The sequence below is a fragment of the Coregonus clupeaformis genome, chromosome 5 (genome assembly GCF_020615455.1).
Source record: "Coregonus clupeaformis isolate EN_2021a chromosome 5, ASM2061545v1, whole genome shotgun sequence".
NCBI classification, from domain to species: domain Eukaryota; kingdom Metazoa; phylum Chordata; class Actinopteri; order Salmoniformes; family Salmonidae; genus Coregonus; species Coregonus clupeaformis.
This window is the reverse complement of record NC_059196.1, coordinates 22,862,085-22,879,095: the sequence shown is the minus strand read 5'-3', so window position 1 is coordinate 22,879,095 and position 17,011 is coordinate 22,862,085. Positions and strand designations below refer to the sequence as shown.

The following is a 17,011-nucleotide window of genomic DNA, read 5'->3' as shown; positions in this document are numbered from 1 at the left end:
CATCTGCAATTTGATGATGGATTGCACATAATACCTCAACTCAGGTCAGCGTGATACTGAATCCGTGGGCTGTGTTTATTCTGAAAACATGAACCGATTAGTCTCGTACTAAACTCTCGTCCAATTCTGACATATCCTATCAACCTGCATTCCTATGCATTTAGACCAAGTTCATTACATGAGATGCCAATCAGTTTTGTTGTTGAATTGGATATAATGGACTTTTTTAGACCAATGTAAACTAGGCCTATTAAACTGAATTGTTTGACCCTTTTGTGATTGACAGTTATTATCCCAATACTGTATTGACACCTAGTGTAGGATAGAGGGACATAAACCATAACTGTACACTACAGCAACAGGAGCTGAAACCAGTGTCCTGACTTCCTGTTGAAATAGGAAGTGCTCCATATCAGCGAGATTGACCTGTTAGAGGACTCCCACTCCCAGCATCCTCTCTGCCGACCCGCTGCTTCCTATTTAAGCCCCTCCTCTCAGTTATTCCCAGGGGGCATCCCGACAGAGGTAACCAGACTAGACTGTCAGTGTAACTGTCACTGCATGACACCTGAGCTCACTCACTGTAACCCCGCTATGCACAGTCTGTGTTTGTCCAAAACTTAAAGTGTGATATTTATTATGTGATATTTACAGCATTATAGGAAACCAAGTTGCAAGGTTGCCATTTTATTGTTGTTTTTTAATTAAGGAGTGGGCCTTTAAGAGGTCTGCGTGAGTTATGGCTTGTTACCCCCAATGACTCCCAGCAAATTGCAACCCGCCCCCCATATGTAGCTTAAAAACACATTAGGCCCATAAAGTACAGTTCTGATTTGAATGTTGTCATTGTTTGTCTTTATGAAATACTTGGTCTGTTGGATGAACTGTGGCCATTTTAATTGTTGTTGTGTCTCTTCAACTTTTAGAATGGTCAAAAGCATAAACAACTCATGCTACAACTGGGGTGTGAGGATGCTATGTTTGTGTGAAGGTTTACCCAGAGGCTCACATGCACAGTGCTTTGTCTCTCATTGAAGTGTACTATTCTGTTTGGTTTGTGTAGTACACTTCTCTCTATTAGCGTTTTACTATCCTTTGAAGATGGCGAGAGCTTGTTGACATCACTGTTATAGTATTCTTTTGCCGCGTGTTTTCAGTTCTCCAGCTCGATGTGAGCCTTGGGTAATTGTGGGAAATTACAGGGTAGAGAAATGCTGTGCTCTATTTATTCCGTTCATATAGTTGTTCATGTTTTTCACACAAGCTTATGTGTTTATGTTTTAAAAACACAAGATAAAGCAGCAGCTTGTCTTGGGAGGTTGTAAAGTGCACGTGTATTATATGCCTACGTGTGTGTATGTGTGTGTGTGTGTGTGTGTGTGTGTGTGTGTGTGTGCGTACACCTTTTTGAGATGGGTGCATATCCGTGTGTGTATGAGTATGCATATTATGAAAAGGACGTGTCATGGAGTGAGCTCATGGCCTCTTGTCCTGTTTGATGTGCGTTGCGTTGGCTCTCAGGAGTACATGAAGCTCTCGGATGTCTATAAGATGTATGGGAGTGATTGCCATGACACCCAACTCACCACCTCTGCTCAGCACAGCCTCTCGCTCACCCTAGACACAGCTGTCCCCTGCGAGGTACCATTGCCCTCTCTTTCTCTCTATCACTCTCTCATCACGTTCTCTCTCTCTCCCTCTCTCTCTCTCTCTCTCTCTCTCTCTCTCTCTCTCTCTCTCTCTCTCTCTCTCTCTCTCTCTCTCTCTCTCTCTCTCTCTCTCTCTCTCTCTCTCTCTCACTATGTCTCAGTCACACTCTCTCTCTCTCTCCTTATCACTCACCCTTGGTCTCTTTCTCTCTCACTCCATCTTTTCATTCTTTCACCTGTTGCTCCTCTCTCTAGCTGTCTACTTCTAGATAGCTTACTGTACTTACAGTGGGGGAAAAAAGTATTTAGTCAGCCACCAATTGTGCAAGTTCTCCCACTTAAAAAGATGAGAGAGGCCTGTAATTTTCATCATAGGTACACGTCAACTATGACAGACAAAATGAGAAAAAGAAATCCAGAAAATCACATTGTAGGATTTTTAATGACTTTATTTGCAAATTATGGTGGAAAATAAGAATTTGGTCAATGACAAAAGTTTCTCAATACTTTGTTATATACCCTTTGTTGGCAATGACACAGGTCAAACGTTTTCTGTAAGTCTTCACAAGGTTTTCACACACTGTTGCTGGTATTTTGGCCCATTCCTCCATGCAGATCTCCTCTAGAGCAGTGATGTTTTGGGGCTGTCGCTGGGCAACACAGACTTTCAACTCCCTCCAAAGATTTTCTATGGGGTTGAGATCTGGAGACTGGCTAGGCCACTCCAGGACCTTGAAATGCTTCTTACGAAGCCACTCCTTCGTTGCCCGGGCGGTGTATTTGGGATCATTGTCATGCTGAAGGACCCAGCCACGTTTCATCTTCAATGCCCTTGCTGATGGAAGGAAGTTTTCACTCAAAATCTCACGATACATGGCCCCATTCATTCTTTCCTTTACACGGATCAGTCGTCCTGGTCCCTTTGCAGAAAAACAGCCCCAAAGCATGATGTTTCCACCCCCATGCTTCACAGTAGGTATGGTGTTCTTTGGATGCAACTCAGCATTCTTTGTCCTCCAAACATGACGAGTTGAGTTTTTACCAAAAAGTTATATTTTGGTTTCATCTGACCATATGACATTCTCCCAATCCTCTTCTGGATCATCCAAATGCACTCTAGCAAACTTCAGATGGGCCTGGACATGTACTGGCTTAAGCAGGGGGACACGTCTGGCATTGCAGGATTTGAGTCCCTGGCGGCGTAGTGTGTTACTGATGGAAGGCTTTGTTACTTTGGTCCCAGCTCTCTGCAGGTCATTCACTAGGTCCCCCCGTGTGGACAGGTGTCTTTTATACTGATAACAAGTTCAAACAGGTGCCATTAATACAGGTAACGAGTGGAGGACAGGGGAGCCTCTTAAAGAAGAAGTTACAGGTCTGTGAGAGCCAGAAATCTTGCTTGTTTGTAGGTGACCAAATACTTATTTTCCACCATAATTTGCAAATAAATTCATTAAAAATCCTACAATGTTGACGTGTACCTATGATGAAAATTACAGGCCTCTCTCATCTTTTTAAGTGGGAGAACTTGCACAATTGGTGGCTGACTAAATACTTTTCTCCCCCACTGTACATACTGCTGTATTGGCTTTCTGCTACATGGCCCTCCTTGATATAATCAGCTCAACTAACCTCTGCATTACTGATTGAAAATGAGAATTTGGAGGATAATGGTACCAGACCTGGATCAAATACATATGTCATATACATTAAAATACTTGCCAGTATTTTAGGTGAGCTTGATTTAGCTTGGAGCTTGCACTTTTGGAACTATTTAATTGTTTCCATTGTACCAGGCAAACTGAATCAAGCACAGCTCAAGTATTTTACATATGTATTTCACCAAGGTCTGGATGGTACGATGGGTTGATATTATTGAAAGACTATCCGTATGTGAGTCAGGTTTGCTGCCATGTATTTCACATGCTGTCCTTGTAGCTGCTGTTTTCCTCCCTGTTGACGTGTGTCCTTCTCTGCCTATGTTTCTCGCTTTCCCTCTTTGCCCTTTGACCTCCTGTCTGCCTGTTTGTGTGTGGATCCCTGAATGAAAGGAGTACGTGACAGTGGGCCAGTTAACTCAGATCTTTGGAATGCCGAAGGTCGAGTCCTCCCCTACCTCTCCTCTCCGGCCCCTCCAATCAGGAGCGGGAGATCCCGCCTTCTCCTGCCTCTCCGCTCCTCACAGCTCCTCCCTCTCTCTCTCTGTTGAGGTGTGTCTCTGGTCTCTCTCTCTATTTCTTGTCACCCACCTCTCGTTTCTGTGAAGATGCCCGAATGACCCCTCTACCCCAGTGGCCAAAGCTAGTTGAAATGACGTCAAACCACCAGTTTACAGCCATTTTTGTAATTGGTTGTAAACTGGTTGTATTGACGTCATTTCAACAAGTTTTACCCGTTGAGAGACCTATATGTCAGCATTTGCTGATGTTTCAAGATGATGAACATTAACACACCAAAAACATAACATTTCGGAAAATATTTATATTTCCGTCACTACCTGATCCTCTTATTTGCTAATTAATGCTTTAATTTCTTATTTCTCTTCCTCTTCTCCTCCACTCCATTGCTCTGTCCATCCTGTCCTTTGCCTCTCTGCTGCCTCTTACTGTGGACTCTTAACTGCGGCCCTCCAGTACCAGCCTGAGTGCAGTAGGCCTCAAAACCCCACTCTCGATTTAGAGCAGTGGTACCAGGAGGTGATGGCTGCTGGGGAGAGCAGCCAGCTCTGCCCCCCTCTCCCAGCTAAAGTTCTCTCCGCTCGCAGGCCTATGCAGGTAATTCTCAGAGGCCTTCTCCTATTTTCTATTCCTCCCCTTGTTTTACTCTTCCATTGTTTCTGTTCTGTCTTCATGTTCTCTCTTCCGATGAAAATGGCTTTTCAAGTGCAGTGTGATTTGTTGATTGAGTTAATTGTTCAATGATGGTCTGTCTGGGCTTGCTACCACTCATGCATTTAGTTTTCCCTTTTTCATTAGTTTGAATTCTTTAAGGATCTTCCACATGCTTTATGGTAATCTGTTAGCATCTTTTGTCAGTATTCAATCCAAAACTAGTACCACTCATGGATGTCATTACATTGCACCGGAATATGAAATGTTAAATCTTCTAAAATGATTCTGTATAATGTGCATTGTATTCGATTTACTGCTAGGTTATACTACAGTACATACAAGCTCAGCCAAAGGGTTGGGGTCAATTCCATGTACTTTAAATATTAATTGACCCCAACCTGGGTATAGCCTAGACTGCAATAAATCTCTGAAGATTTACTGGCATAAAATGTAAAAAAAATTATGAAAAGCCAAAAGACCTCATACTGAATGGCCAGCTGAGGCCGTGACACAAACCACCTGAAGGTTGTGGTTACAACAGGGTGTGTTTCTTCACACTGGCATCTACCAGTAAAGCACTTTGACACTGATTCTGTCGTTACATCTGTGGGAGGACTCAAAGGACCACCAATAAAAGGGATGCTGCTGGTGCTGCCATAATAATCAATGTCTCTGGCTGTGTCTGATATCTCAGTAGTAGCAGTAGCGATTAAAGTTCACTCACCAAAAGTAGGCTGCTTTAGCATTTCAAAGATATCAATCAATATCAATATGTTGGTTGAATTGAAATGTCAATAAATGTGCCTTTGAAATGCTAAAGAAGCCTATTTCTTTGTATTTGTACCCTACTCTCTACTTCTCACAGCATCTCCCACCAGACTAGTTTTGAGTAGGCACCACAGTTTATATTCCTCATTCCATTTAATGTAATCCATGTTTTACTATGTGTGGGGGAACCTCAAACAATTAGTCTACTGAGTTTGATAGCTGATCCTGGTCCGTCTTCACTCCTCCTCCCAGGTGTTCTGCTCCAAGCTGGACAGTGATGCTGGACAGACGGTACATCAACCCAAAGCAGGCTCCGGATCCCATCTGCAGTGCGGAGCTGCCACACTGGGACGCAACACAACCTCAAAGGTAAACCTCATCAGCTCCGCTCCATCACTACTTGTTGGCTAGTAGGGTCCTCAGCGGATCATGTAGTAAAGCTAAAAACTGAATTGCAGCCTACTCAGGTCTACATACCTACAACCAAATTAAAATACAAAATGGAAGGTACTGGTGTAGGAGGGAGGTCAAGTTTGTGGCTGGATCGTGTAGCTCGTGTAGATCTCTTCTGGGGCAGCCATTTGCTGTAATCCTGCAATTTAGCTAGCTTCATCATACGAGTTTGTGGTAGGTTTCTATGAGGAAGACTACAGTACATAGGGCCCTTATACACAATCAATCTGAATGTATTGTATGTATCCCTCTCAGGTCACCTGGTGTTTGATTTGACCTAGCATGTGGTTACATACCGGTAAACAACGGCAGGTTTATGTGTTGTGTGCTACATGATAGTATCAGATTACATTTGATAGTATTAGATGACATCGCTCACAAGACTGAGAGCTTGATGTTTATCTGTAGCTGTTGTCATGCATCAAAGGTTAATGCATAGCATTTGATGGTTTATATACTGTAAGTCCATTCACTGGATGTGTCAGTGGATGTCTTATTGGCTCTTGGCCTTGCCTGCCAGTCAATGATGACCACATTGGAAATAAACCTTGATGGTTTGTAATTTGTGTACTGCCATTGCATTGATATGTTGCTGTATGTGTTTTACATTGTTAATTGAATTTAATAAATTAATCAATCAATCACTCTCCTTCTTTTGTGTCCTTCTAGAGCCCACTGATGGTTCCCAACAGTACAGGCAGTTTGCCACGGAACTTGGCTGCCACCATGCAGGACATAGAGACCAAGAGAGCGCTAGCCTTACAGCAGAAAGGTAACATCCTTTTGGGAGTTTACACCAGGCTACTGTCCCATGTTCTGGTTTGAGGCAAGAGTTTCCTTATAGGGTTCCAGCAGTAAACATCAACCTGGAATTAGTATAGTTATAATGTGTTTAAGATGGTCCTCTCCAGGTTTCTATAAACAAGATTTGTTGTCTGTCATTTCATGATTTCCTGTAATGCTTCAGAGAAACCACACCCCGTCCTTGTCCCTGTCTCCATCACCCCACTTCCCCCTCACCCAGTCTCTTCCTCCACGGTTACGACCCCTCCCTTGCTTGCCTCCTCTAGCTCAGATTTAACCACCATGTTGTCCTCTTGTCTGTCTCGCTGTCTGTCACCCTGTCCTTCCATCCCTCCATCCAACCATCCCTCTTTCCATTACTGTCCTCCACTCTCCATGTCACAGAGTCCTCCTTGCCTTCCACGTCTGAGTCTCCCTGCTCCACCATGGACAATCCCACAGACAGACAGATAGACAGACAGACCTCTGAGCCTGGGAGTGGGTTTGGTCTCATGTTCATTTCCTAAAAGTCTTACGTTCGTCTCATATAAAATCTCCATCCATCTTTCTTCTCCATCTTCTTGTCTGTCTCCATCCTCCTGCTGAGAATCAACAATGCATGCGTTCGGTTGAAGCGGTGCTTTTCACCTGTCGGGCCACCTTTGTTCCACTTTAACTTTGCGGCTGTTTTTAAAGAGGTATCTGTCAGTTATATGATGGCTAGCGAGCATGAGTTTGGACTTGAAGATGACTTCCTTGGGTTACTGGATCATTTTTTATTAGTATTTTTGCTGCTACTGTACTTAGGAAGCTTTGATGATGAGGAAAAGTGTTGCTGGTTGAATTGAGCTTGGGCTTTTGATAATACTGAGCACATACATGTTGTATGTTTGATGTATGTGTGGGGCCTGGTTTCATCTGTCGCTGACCTGTGGTATCCTATATTACACGGACTCATAGGCAATCTTTAGGTTTACTCTGTCTTCATAGCTGGGTGACGCTGATCATCATGACCTTTTGCTTGGCAAGTGGATATGAATCATGTGTGTGTGTGTTTGAGTTGGTTAGTGGGTGAGTATGTGTGTCTGCATGCTGAGGGCGCTGCCATTCATCCTGGAACTGTCATCATGGGACATAATGGGGTATCCCTGGACGTGATCAAACCACCCCACAGATCAGCTATGACCTCCTACTTCCTCCCTCTCCCTCCACCCCCAGGCCACCAGGTGATCGAGGAGCAGCGGCGGCGTTTGGCTGAGCTGAAGCAGCGGGCTGCAGTGGAAGCCCAGTGCCAGTGGGATGCGATCCACAGCTCACAGACCCACCTCAACACCCAGTATACCCCTTCCCACGCCCACGGCCCTCCAATGGTGCACCACTCCATCCTGCACCACCAGCCGCCGTCGGCGGGCGAGCAGCCGTACGACACACTAAGCCTGGAGAGCTCTGACAGCATGGACACCAGCGTCTCCACCGGCAACAACTCGGCCTGCTCCCCCGACAACATGTCCAGGTTAGAGACGCACACACACAAACACACACATGCACACGCACGCATATCCTCGAACACACACACATACACGCTTCACCGACAACATATCCAGGTCAGAGCCAGAGCGAGGAACACTCAGCCTTACATGACACACACACACGTACACACAAACACTGGCTAATTTCTGCCAAGGGATCTCCGACAAGTAACCACATGGGTCATATGACTCCCCACGTGCTGTCTGACTGTGAATTGTGCACAATCTGTTAATTTGGTCAAGCTGTCTTGTATCAGCTCATTATTCATTACTGTCTGTCTACTAGTGACAAAAGAAGCCTGCTTGTCTGCTCAGCTGTTGTCCATCCACTGTTAGCAGTAATCAGGTGGATATTTATTGGACAATATAGGGCTTTTTACACTACTGAGCCGAACCAAACCAGGTTGTCTGTCCTGAGCTGGTCTGCTGGAACCATGCCGAAAAGGACGATGTGTAAAGTATCCGAGCCAGCACAGTTTGGTTTCAGTCGGCATGATAGTGTGACAATTTTATAATTCTCTAAATCCAGTTCAAACATTCTACAACTTAGAATTCAAATGTGAACAGGTCGTCTTTGTGACAGTCAAAGGCACTCCCAGTCCGTACAGAACTTGTCAAGTTTGTTGTCGTGCATGTATTATCGCAGGCCTACAAAAATGTCAACAGGGAAACGCTCTTGCATAACCACATGCCAGAGACTGTTTCTCTGTCTCGCTGAACACTGTCTTCCTCTCAAATAATTGATTCGCTATATTTGATGATCCTGGTCGTGCCCAAATGACTCCCTATTCCCTACATAGTGCACTACTTTTGACCAGAGCCTATGAGCTTTGGTCAAATGTAGTGCACTATGTAGGGAAGGGGGCTATTTGGGATGCGGCCCTGGATACATGTGTAGGCTACAGCAGAAGGGATGCTCCCTTTAATCTTTATGACTGGTTAAAAGTCAACATTTTGTATTTTGGCTAGTTAAACATTTGGGTGAGTGACTGCTGAAATATAGTCACATGACTAGTAAAATAGAGTCTTAAGACTAGTGAAGACACTCTGCACAGATAAAGAGGGGTTGCCCTGAGCCAGTTGATATGAAAGGTAGGATGTGTGTGTGGTTGCACACAGACAAGGCAGATGTGTCCATCCCCTTTGCACCTGGTGAAAGCACAGCAGTTTCTCCACTTTAAATGGGATATCAAAGATTGCACGTAATCAACTGGCCTAAGCACTCATTAGGGTTGTGTTCAGTAGGCAGGAAGTGGGGGGAAAAAACATCCAAAGCGGAGTGAAGAGGGGAGGTTACTATCTGGACATGTCCAATGAGAAACAGTCATTCGTCTTCTGTTGCAAAACGTTTTAGAATGTTGTCCTTCGCATGCCGTAATGAAAACAACCTTGCACTCACTGTCCGCTAGGCACCACCTGGCCGTACGGGACATTTCCAGTGTATTCAGCATTGGACCTCTAAACAGTTGATAATAGTTAATAACTCTTTATGGTAGTTAGTGTCCACATAGTAAGTTAATGTTTTTATGACCAGTGATGACAGATGTTTTAGGACTTACTTAATCCTCTTCGTTCCTATGTGAGAAGCTCGCCGATCTTTAACCATTTTGGGGGTGGTTTTCCATGACGGGCCACAGTTTTGGGACTTAAGAGTATTAATACACTGTTACCCATAAATATATTGAATGATGGATGTCATTGGTAGTTGAGATGTATCTCTGACTGTGTTTGGTTTGCAGTGCCAGTGGGATGGACGCGCTGAAGATCGAAGAGATGGAGAAGATGCTGAAAGAAGCCCACCTAGAGAAGGCCAGGCTCATAGAATCCAAAGTAAGACACCACCTCACACACCATGGCTAGCTTCCTATCAGATCCCATACTAACATCTTACTTCAGTGTTTACAGCCAGAACATGACTGGCCACCCGTCAGAGCCTGGTTCCTCTCTATTTTTCTGCCTTCTAAGGAGTTTTTCCTAGCCACTCTGCTTCTACCTCTGCATTGCTTTCTCTTTGGGGTTTTAGGCTGGGGATCTGTAAAGCACTTTGTGACAACTGCTGATGTAAAAAGGGCATTATGTTCATGATCTTTTCTCCACCTCCGTCCTTCTCTCCAGGAGCGAGAGAGCCATGCCCGTAGGCAGATGCTGGAGGAGGAGAGGAGGAGGCGCGAGGAGGCTGAGAAGAGGCTGCAGGACGAGACGGTGCACAGGCAGCAGCTGGTGGACAAGGAGGTGAAGATGAGGAGCAAGAACTTCTCCCAGGTGAGCCTCAGGCCCGATAACAACGAAAAATCCAAACAAAAAGAAAATGCATTTTGAGATCTGTCTCTCTGATCATCTGTTAGTCGTATAGGCTTTTGAAAGACTCGTTACGTTTGTTTCCTTCTTTCCTCAGGCTCGTCCTATGACTCGTTACCTGCCCATCCGCAAGGAGGAGTTTGACTTGCGCTCCCACATCGAGTCATCCGGCCACAACGTGGAGACCTCTTACCACGTGATCCTCACAGAGAAGATGTGCAAGGGTTACCTGGTCAAGATGGGCGGCAAAATCAAGTCGTGGAAGAAACGCTGGTTTGTCTTCGACCGCCTCAAAAGGACCTTCTCCTATTACATTGGTAAGGAAACTGCTCTGATCGAGCCAATGGGAGATACAGCGCATGGCATATTCATACCCCTTGACCTTAATGTAGACTGTATTTGTGAAAGGTGGTATAAATGAGTTCGGTAGAGATGAACATTAGGATACACAAGGGTAATGCACATTTGTGGGTAGCGGTTTGGTAGCAGGCGTTTAGATACAGTAATATGCAAATGTTTGGCGATTTGCATGATAAAACAGATAATTATTAAATAATTACTTCATATAAAATTGCAACTACTTTTCCAAAAAAAGTGCGCTTGTATTATTATTTTTATGTAGCAGGGATCTAGTGCAGTTTATGCCTGAAGGTAAAAATGGGCATAAAGTTACCCCCGGTTCCTCTTGTGTTTTTGCAGTGGTTGATGAAATAAGCTGCAATATTGTACCATAAGGGTGTAAGAATGTAGAAATCAGGGGCTCTATTCAATTCCGCGATATAAATTAAAAGTTATTTCCGATTGAGCCGACATGCAGCGTTTACTGTGAATGCAGTCTCCACTAAAGGGGGAACATTGCCTTTACATTTCAATCACGCTGTAAAGCTGAATTTCTGCAAGGAGGATTGAATAGAGGCCGAAGTCTAAAATACAGTAGTAGTCAGAGACACTGCAACCTATTTAAAATGAAAAGGAAGCCGTGTTCTCAACAAAAAATTACTTGAAACATACATATATTTCGAGGAGCTTTTTTGGCTGCAAAATTCTTCAAATGGACATGATGATACAGTATGTTACTTTTATGACACTGGCTTAGGAAATACTGTACAAGCTCAATAATAGAATTGTGATTAACAATGAAAAGGATTGTCCTTTACTATGACTCTCTCTCCGTCTGTCATCAAAGAAACTGTACTGTAGGAATCTAAAATAATAACGTGATATTTTTACCTAAGCATTTTGTCATGTTCATCTCTACAGACAAGCACGAGACCAAACTGAAAGGAGTCATCTACTTCCAGGCCATTGAAGAGGTCTACTATGATCACTTGCGTAGCGCCACGAAGGTACGTTCTGTGTTATCTACCCAACAATTGGAGAACAATCTTTATACAGAAAACAATAAAATCCTCTAATCACTTTTCTTTTTATGCTTTCACTGTACTGATTAAATATTTATCTTTCTTTAAGATCTTTTGTTTTATACACGTTTTGCTTCTTCCACGCTTTCATTTCTCTTCTCACTCTTTTGCTTTGACTGGCTGGTTTCACAGAAAGGATTTTTCAACCTCAATTTGGCCAATGTATGTATGACTTTTTGTCTCGACCCACCCATTGCTTGTTCTCTGCCCCTCTTACCCCAGTGCAACATGTGTGTGTGTTTGTTGATTTGGTTGTTTACACAGAATGTTCAGATAGAAATGTATAATGTAGAATTGATAGGATTGTCTGTCATGTAGAATAAGGATTTGTGTCAGCTCTACATATTCCATTGCTATCTGCAACTTTCTGTTGAATACCCACCAGGAGCGTAATCATGCATGATTATTACAAGACATAATGAAAACCCACAGTCATTACAGAACAGTGCATCTCTAGATCCTCACATTTTCCCCCTTGGTTTAATACAGTGGGGAAAAAAAGTATTTAGTCAGCCACCAATTGTGCAGGTTCTCCCACTTAAAAAGATGAGAGAGGCCTGTAATTTCCATCATAGGTACACGTCAACTATGACAGACAAAATGAGAAAAATCCAGAAAATTGTAGGATTTTTAATGAATTTATTTGCAAATTATGGTGGAAAATAAATATTTGGTCAATAACAAAAGTTTCTCAATACTTTGTTATATACCCTTTGTTGGCAATGACACAGGTCAAACGTTTTCTGTAAGTCTTCACAAGGTTTTCACACACTGTTGCTGGTATTTTGGCCCATTCCTCCATGCAGATCTCCTCTAGAGCAGTGATGTTTTGGGGCTGTCGCTGGGCAACACGGACTTTCAACTCCCTCCAAAGATTTTCTATGGGGTTGAGATCTGGAAACTGGCTAGGCCACTCCAGGACCTTGAAATGCTTCTTACGAAGCCACTCCTTCGTTGCCCGGGCGGTGTATTTGGGATCATTGTCATGCTGAAAGACCCAGCCACGTTTCATCTTCAATGCCCTTGCTGATGGAAGGAGGTTTTCACTCAAAATCTCACGATACATGGCCCCATTCATTCTTTCCTTTACACGGATCAGTCGTCCTGGTCCCTTTGCAGAAAAACAGCCCCAAAGCATGATGTTTCCACCCCCATGCTTCACAGTAGGTATGGTGTTCTTTGGATGCAACTCAGCATTCTTTGTCCTCCAAACACGACGAGTTGAGTTTTTACCAAAAAGTTCTATTTTGGTTTCATCTGACCATATGACATTCTCCCAATCCTCTTCTGGATCATCCAAATGCACTCTAGCAAACTTCAGACGGGCCTGGACATGTACTGGCTTAAGCAGGGGGACACGTCTGGCACTGCAGGATTTGAGTCCCTGGCGGCTTAGTGTGTTACTGATGGTAGGCTTTGTTACTTTGGTCCCAGTTCTCTGCAGGTCATTCACTAGGTCCCCCCGTGTGGTTCTGGGATTTTTGCTCACCATTCTTGTGATCATTTTGACCCCACGGGGTGAGATCTTGCATGGAGCCCCAGATCGAGGGAGATTATCAGTGGTCTTGTATGTCTTCCATTTCCTAATAATTGCTCCCACAGTTGATTTCTTCAAACCAAGCTGCTTACCTATTGCAGATTCAGTCTTCCAAGCCTGGTGCAGGTCTACAATTTTGTTTCTGGTGTCCTTTGACAGCTCTTTGGTCTTGGCCATAGTGGAGTTTGGAGTGTGACTGTTTGAGGTTGTGGACAGGTGTCTTTTATACTGATAACAAGTTCAAACAGGTGCCATTAATACAGGTAATGAGTGGAGGACAGAGGAGCCTCTTAAAGAAGAAGTTACAGGTCTGTGAGAGCCAGAAATCTTGCTTGCTTGTAGGTGACCAAATACTTATTCTCCACCATAATTTGCAAATAAATTCATTAAAAATCCTACAATGTGATTTTCTGGATTTTTTTTTCTCAATTTGTCTGTCATAGTTGACGTGTACCTATGATGAAAATTACAGGCCTCTCTCATCTTTTTAAGTGGGAGAACTTGCACAATTGGTGGCTGACTAAATACTTTTTTTCCCCCACTGTATTTGTCTGAAGTGCCTGCATTGGAGTTGGTTGCCAAAGCAAGCCTTCTTAGAGAGATTATTCACTTGTTTGTTCCTCTGTGGAATTGGTTGTGTTTGAATCTGTCCCTTCAATTAATACAATTGAAACAGACTAAATACGGGTGGATTATCCAGGTGTGTGTTTGCGTGTGTGCATATCAAAGTGTTGTATTTCACATACTGTATACAGCTTAAGTGCATGTGTGCAACTGTAAAATATGTGGGTTGGGCACATGCGTCTTATGTTGTGTGTGTAGATTGTCGTGTGTGTGTGTGTGTGTGTGTGTGTGTGTACTGTCCTGCTGGCAGTCGAGCTGCTGCAGTATTTCCTGTATCCTGTTTTGACTCTGATTGTCTCCTTCAGCACTTTTCTGAGCTCCTGCCTCCTCAGTTTCGAAGAGAGGTGTGTGTGCCTGCCACGCCATGATTAACTGTGTGTTGTGGATAAACACGTGGTAGAGCAGCGTAGGGCTCACTTATTTTTACAGGTTCAATAGACAGAAGTGTGATTGTCAGCATAGGAGAAGCCCCATTGTCCATCAACAAGACAATCAGTTGTTGAAAAGTCATTAATTGTTGAAAAACATATATATGGGCAAATGTGTAGCAACTCTCGTAACACTTGCCTGTGGTTTTTGGGTTGTCGTTTAAGATATTTGATTATTATAGTGCACCCATTGTACTAACCATCATGACCAATGAATTTAGAAAAAATATGTAGTTGTTTACACAGAGCATGATATTGGTTATTTTAGTTGAATCTGAGACAATATCGGAGGGTAGCACGTAGAAAAAACTCTCCGCCCACATATTCTGCATTCAATCTAACCTCCAATGTTCCCCAAAAGGATATGGGTAGCTGCCGCACCTTCACGCCCCTTAACATCGAGTGCTGTTTGGGCCAAATCGGAGTCATTAAATTACATGTCATCTCCATATTACTGACCTTTGCCCTTTCTCTCTTCTCCAATCCCAGAGCCCCAATCCCTCGTTGACCTTCTGTGTGAAGACTCACGACAGACTCTACTACATGGTGGCCCCTGCCCCGGAGGCCATGAGGATATGGATGGACGTTATAGTAACCGGAGCCGAGGGCTATACGCAGTTCCTGAACTAATAGGGGAGAGTTGCATACGGTGGCCTAGCGGTGACATAAGGTCATACATTGCTTACGGTGGCCTAGCGGTGACATAAGGTCATAAGGAGACTGTTTCGGCAAGAAAACACTTCAATAGATTCAGGCCTTTCCTTCTAGGGCCTTATCCTCTCCCAGTTTTGGGAAATTGCCTTTTTATTTTGTTACGTTCATTATATCTATTTTTAAATCTCACATCTCTCACTTTACAATATACATTTTTCTCCACTGGTTTTTCTACTTGCTTCTGCCCTCGGATTAAAAAAGGGAGCCCTGGAAGAGACACACACACACACACTGTATATAACCAAAACGACATAACTGTCAGACTTTCTGCTCAAAAGCCTTTCTATATTGCCAAATGGAGATCTTGATTTAGTTACAGGCTCTTGCTTGTGAGACCTATTTTGTGTATCAGTAAATGTCTTTGATAGTTGTACTTTTTTTTTTTTACACTATATGGAATATTGCCAAATGACATAACAATGGTTTCAGACAAATGGTCGTTTTTATGGAGTGTTTCAAATAGAACATGAAGGCATTTGCCTGAATCTACTTAAGTTTATCAGTGAGCGAAAGATGTAATAATGTAAGAAAGGTTTAAAAGAAATTCTATTGAAAATGTTGGCGAATAAACCTAATTGAAATCAGTGAGACCATGACACAATCTACCAATGTCAAGAAACACACCAACTCAGGAGTCCATACTCAATTTTAGTTCCCGTCAGAGATAGAGATGGATCAAGATCTAGTTTTATGACCTTAGTCTACTGCTGAACTAGATTCAATTGTGTCTGTCTTCTACTGTAATGTTGCCAACTCCTAAAGGTACACACAGAGTCTGTTTGCCAAGTCCTGATAACTTGATCTTATGATGACTTGACCCTTTGCGTAAACAGCCATTCCATCACTGCCAGCCTACAACACCAGTAGCTCTAGGGACTACATAATGAGACAACGGTACATGTCATTATAATAATGCTAATCATTCTGTGCCTTGAGATGTGTCATAATACTCCTAGTCTGTAACTGTTAATCGTGCTGGTCTACAATCTTTTGTTAACGGTATCAGAATTCAACAGACTTGCATGGGGAAGGGAGAGGGGAAGTCTGACTGCTGTTTGGATGCAGCAATACACAAGTGCATGTGAACAGTAACCTCCCCTGAATTCCAAATCAAGCTCCAGACCCCACTACTTCTTATGCACTTGTGTAGATCTGAGAGGATTGGATAGGTAAACAGGTGGTAGCTCCATATGGCTCTCTGATACTCCAGGTGGAATTGTCGCAATATAATATTGCTTACACTTATCCAACTCTTTCAGATCTACACAAATGCACAGGGATTTCGGATTCAGGGTGCATTTCAGCTTTAATAGAACGTCAAATTATCTGGTAGCTTGACATAATCATTGTAAAGGATTCAGACAGGCTACACGATCACAACATTTATAAATCACCATCTGAATATCTTTTTAGAGAAGACTATGCTGTGATTTTGAACATGTAAATCTGAGTGTTTAGGTTTGTTGTGAAGCCTTGTGAAATGTAATTATCTTTCTTATGGTTAACCTGCCTGAGATACAGTAGTACTGTAATCCATGTCACTGTCAAGTATAAGAAAAGAGACTAGTGCGAAAAACCTTAATATATTTTCCCGTTTTTTTCCCCCCGCACCGAAATGGATGCAACCAAATATTCAGCATTGGCCAGAGGTATATCATAGTGTTAGAAAAAAACGGTTTTATACTGTAAAAGATGCCTGTATGAAAATGTAATTTACTCAGCATTCAACCAGTATTGTACAAAAAGCCATTTTCTTTTCATTTTAAAAGACGTTTAATGGTCAGCATACGCTTTAGTTTTATGAGCGTGTTGTATCAGTCTACGCTCCCTCACTGTGTAGAACATATCTCCATCTTTCACTTTCTCCTATCACTCACACCATCTTCAGACCATATTATGTTGACGGTACACTATCTGTTTCATACGGCACTTTAATGTATGGATTATATGGATTTTGTCAGATCTATTAAAACAGA

At 43.0% G+C, this 17,011-nt stretch overlaps 1 protein-coding gene across 1 annotated transcript in view; it reads left to right on the top strand.

Annotated features, from left to right (window-relative positions):
• The window catches only part of LOC121565204 (pleckstrin homology-like domain family B member 1), a 126,942-nt gene extending 110,207 nt beyond the window's left edge, over positions 1-16,735 (top strand). The window contains exons 15-26 of the mRNA XM_045213544.1: positions 400-525; positions 1,522-1,641; positions 3,701-3,859; positions 4,283-4,423; positions 5,501-5,617; positions 6,371-6,473; positions 7,703-7,997; positions 9,753-9,843; positions 10,129-10,275; positions 10,409-10,628; positions 11,572-11,657; positions 14,811-16,735. Of these exons, the coding sequence (XP_045069479.1) occupies positions 400-525; positions 1,522-1,641; positions 3,701-3,859; positions 4,283-4,423; positions 5,501-5,617; positions 6,371-6,473; positions 7,703-7,997; positions 9,753-9,843; positions 10,129-10,275; positions 10,409-10,628; positions 11,572-11,657; positions 14,811-14,951 (1,746 nt within the window). The 3' untranslated portion in view covers positions 14,952-16,735. The remainder of the gene's footprint in view (positions 1-399; positions 526-1,521; positions 1,642-3,700; positions 3,860-4,282; positions 4,424-5,500; positions 5,618-6,370; positions 6,474-7,702; positions 7,998-9,752; positions 9,844-10,128; positions 10,276-10,408; positions 10,629-11,571; positions 11,658-14,810) is intronic.
• The last annotated feature ends 276 nt before the right edge of the window (positions 16,736-17,011 follow it).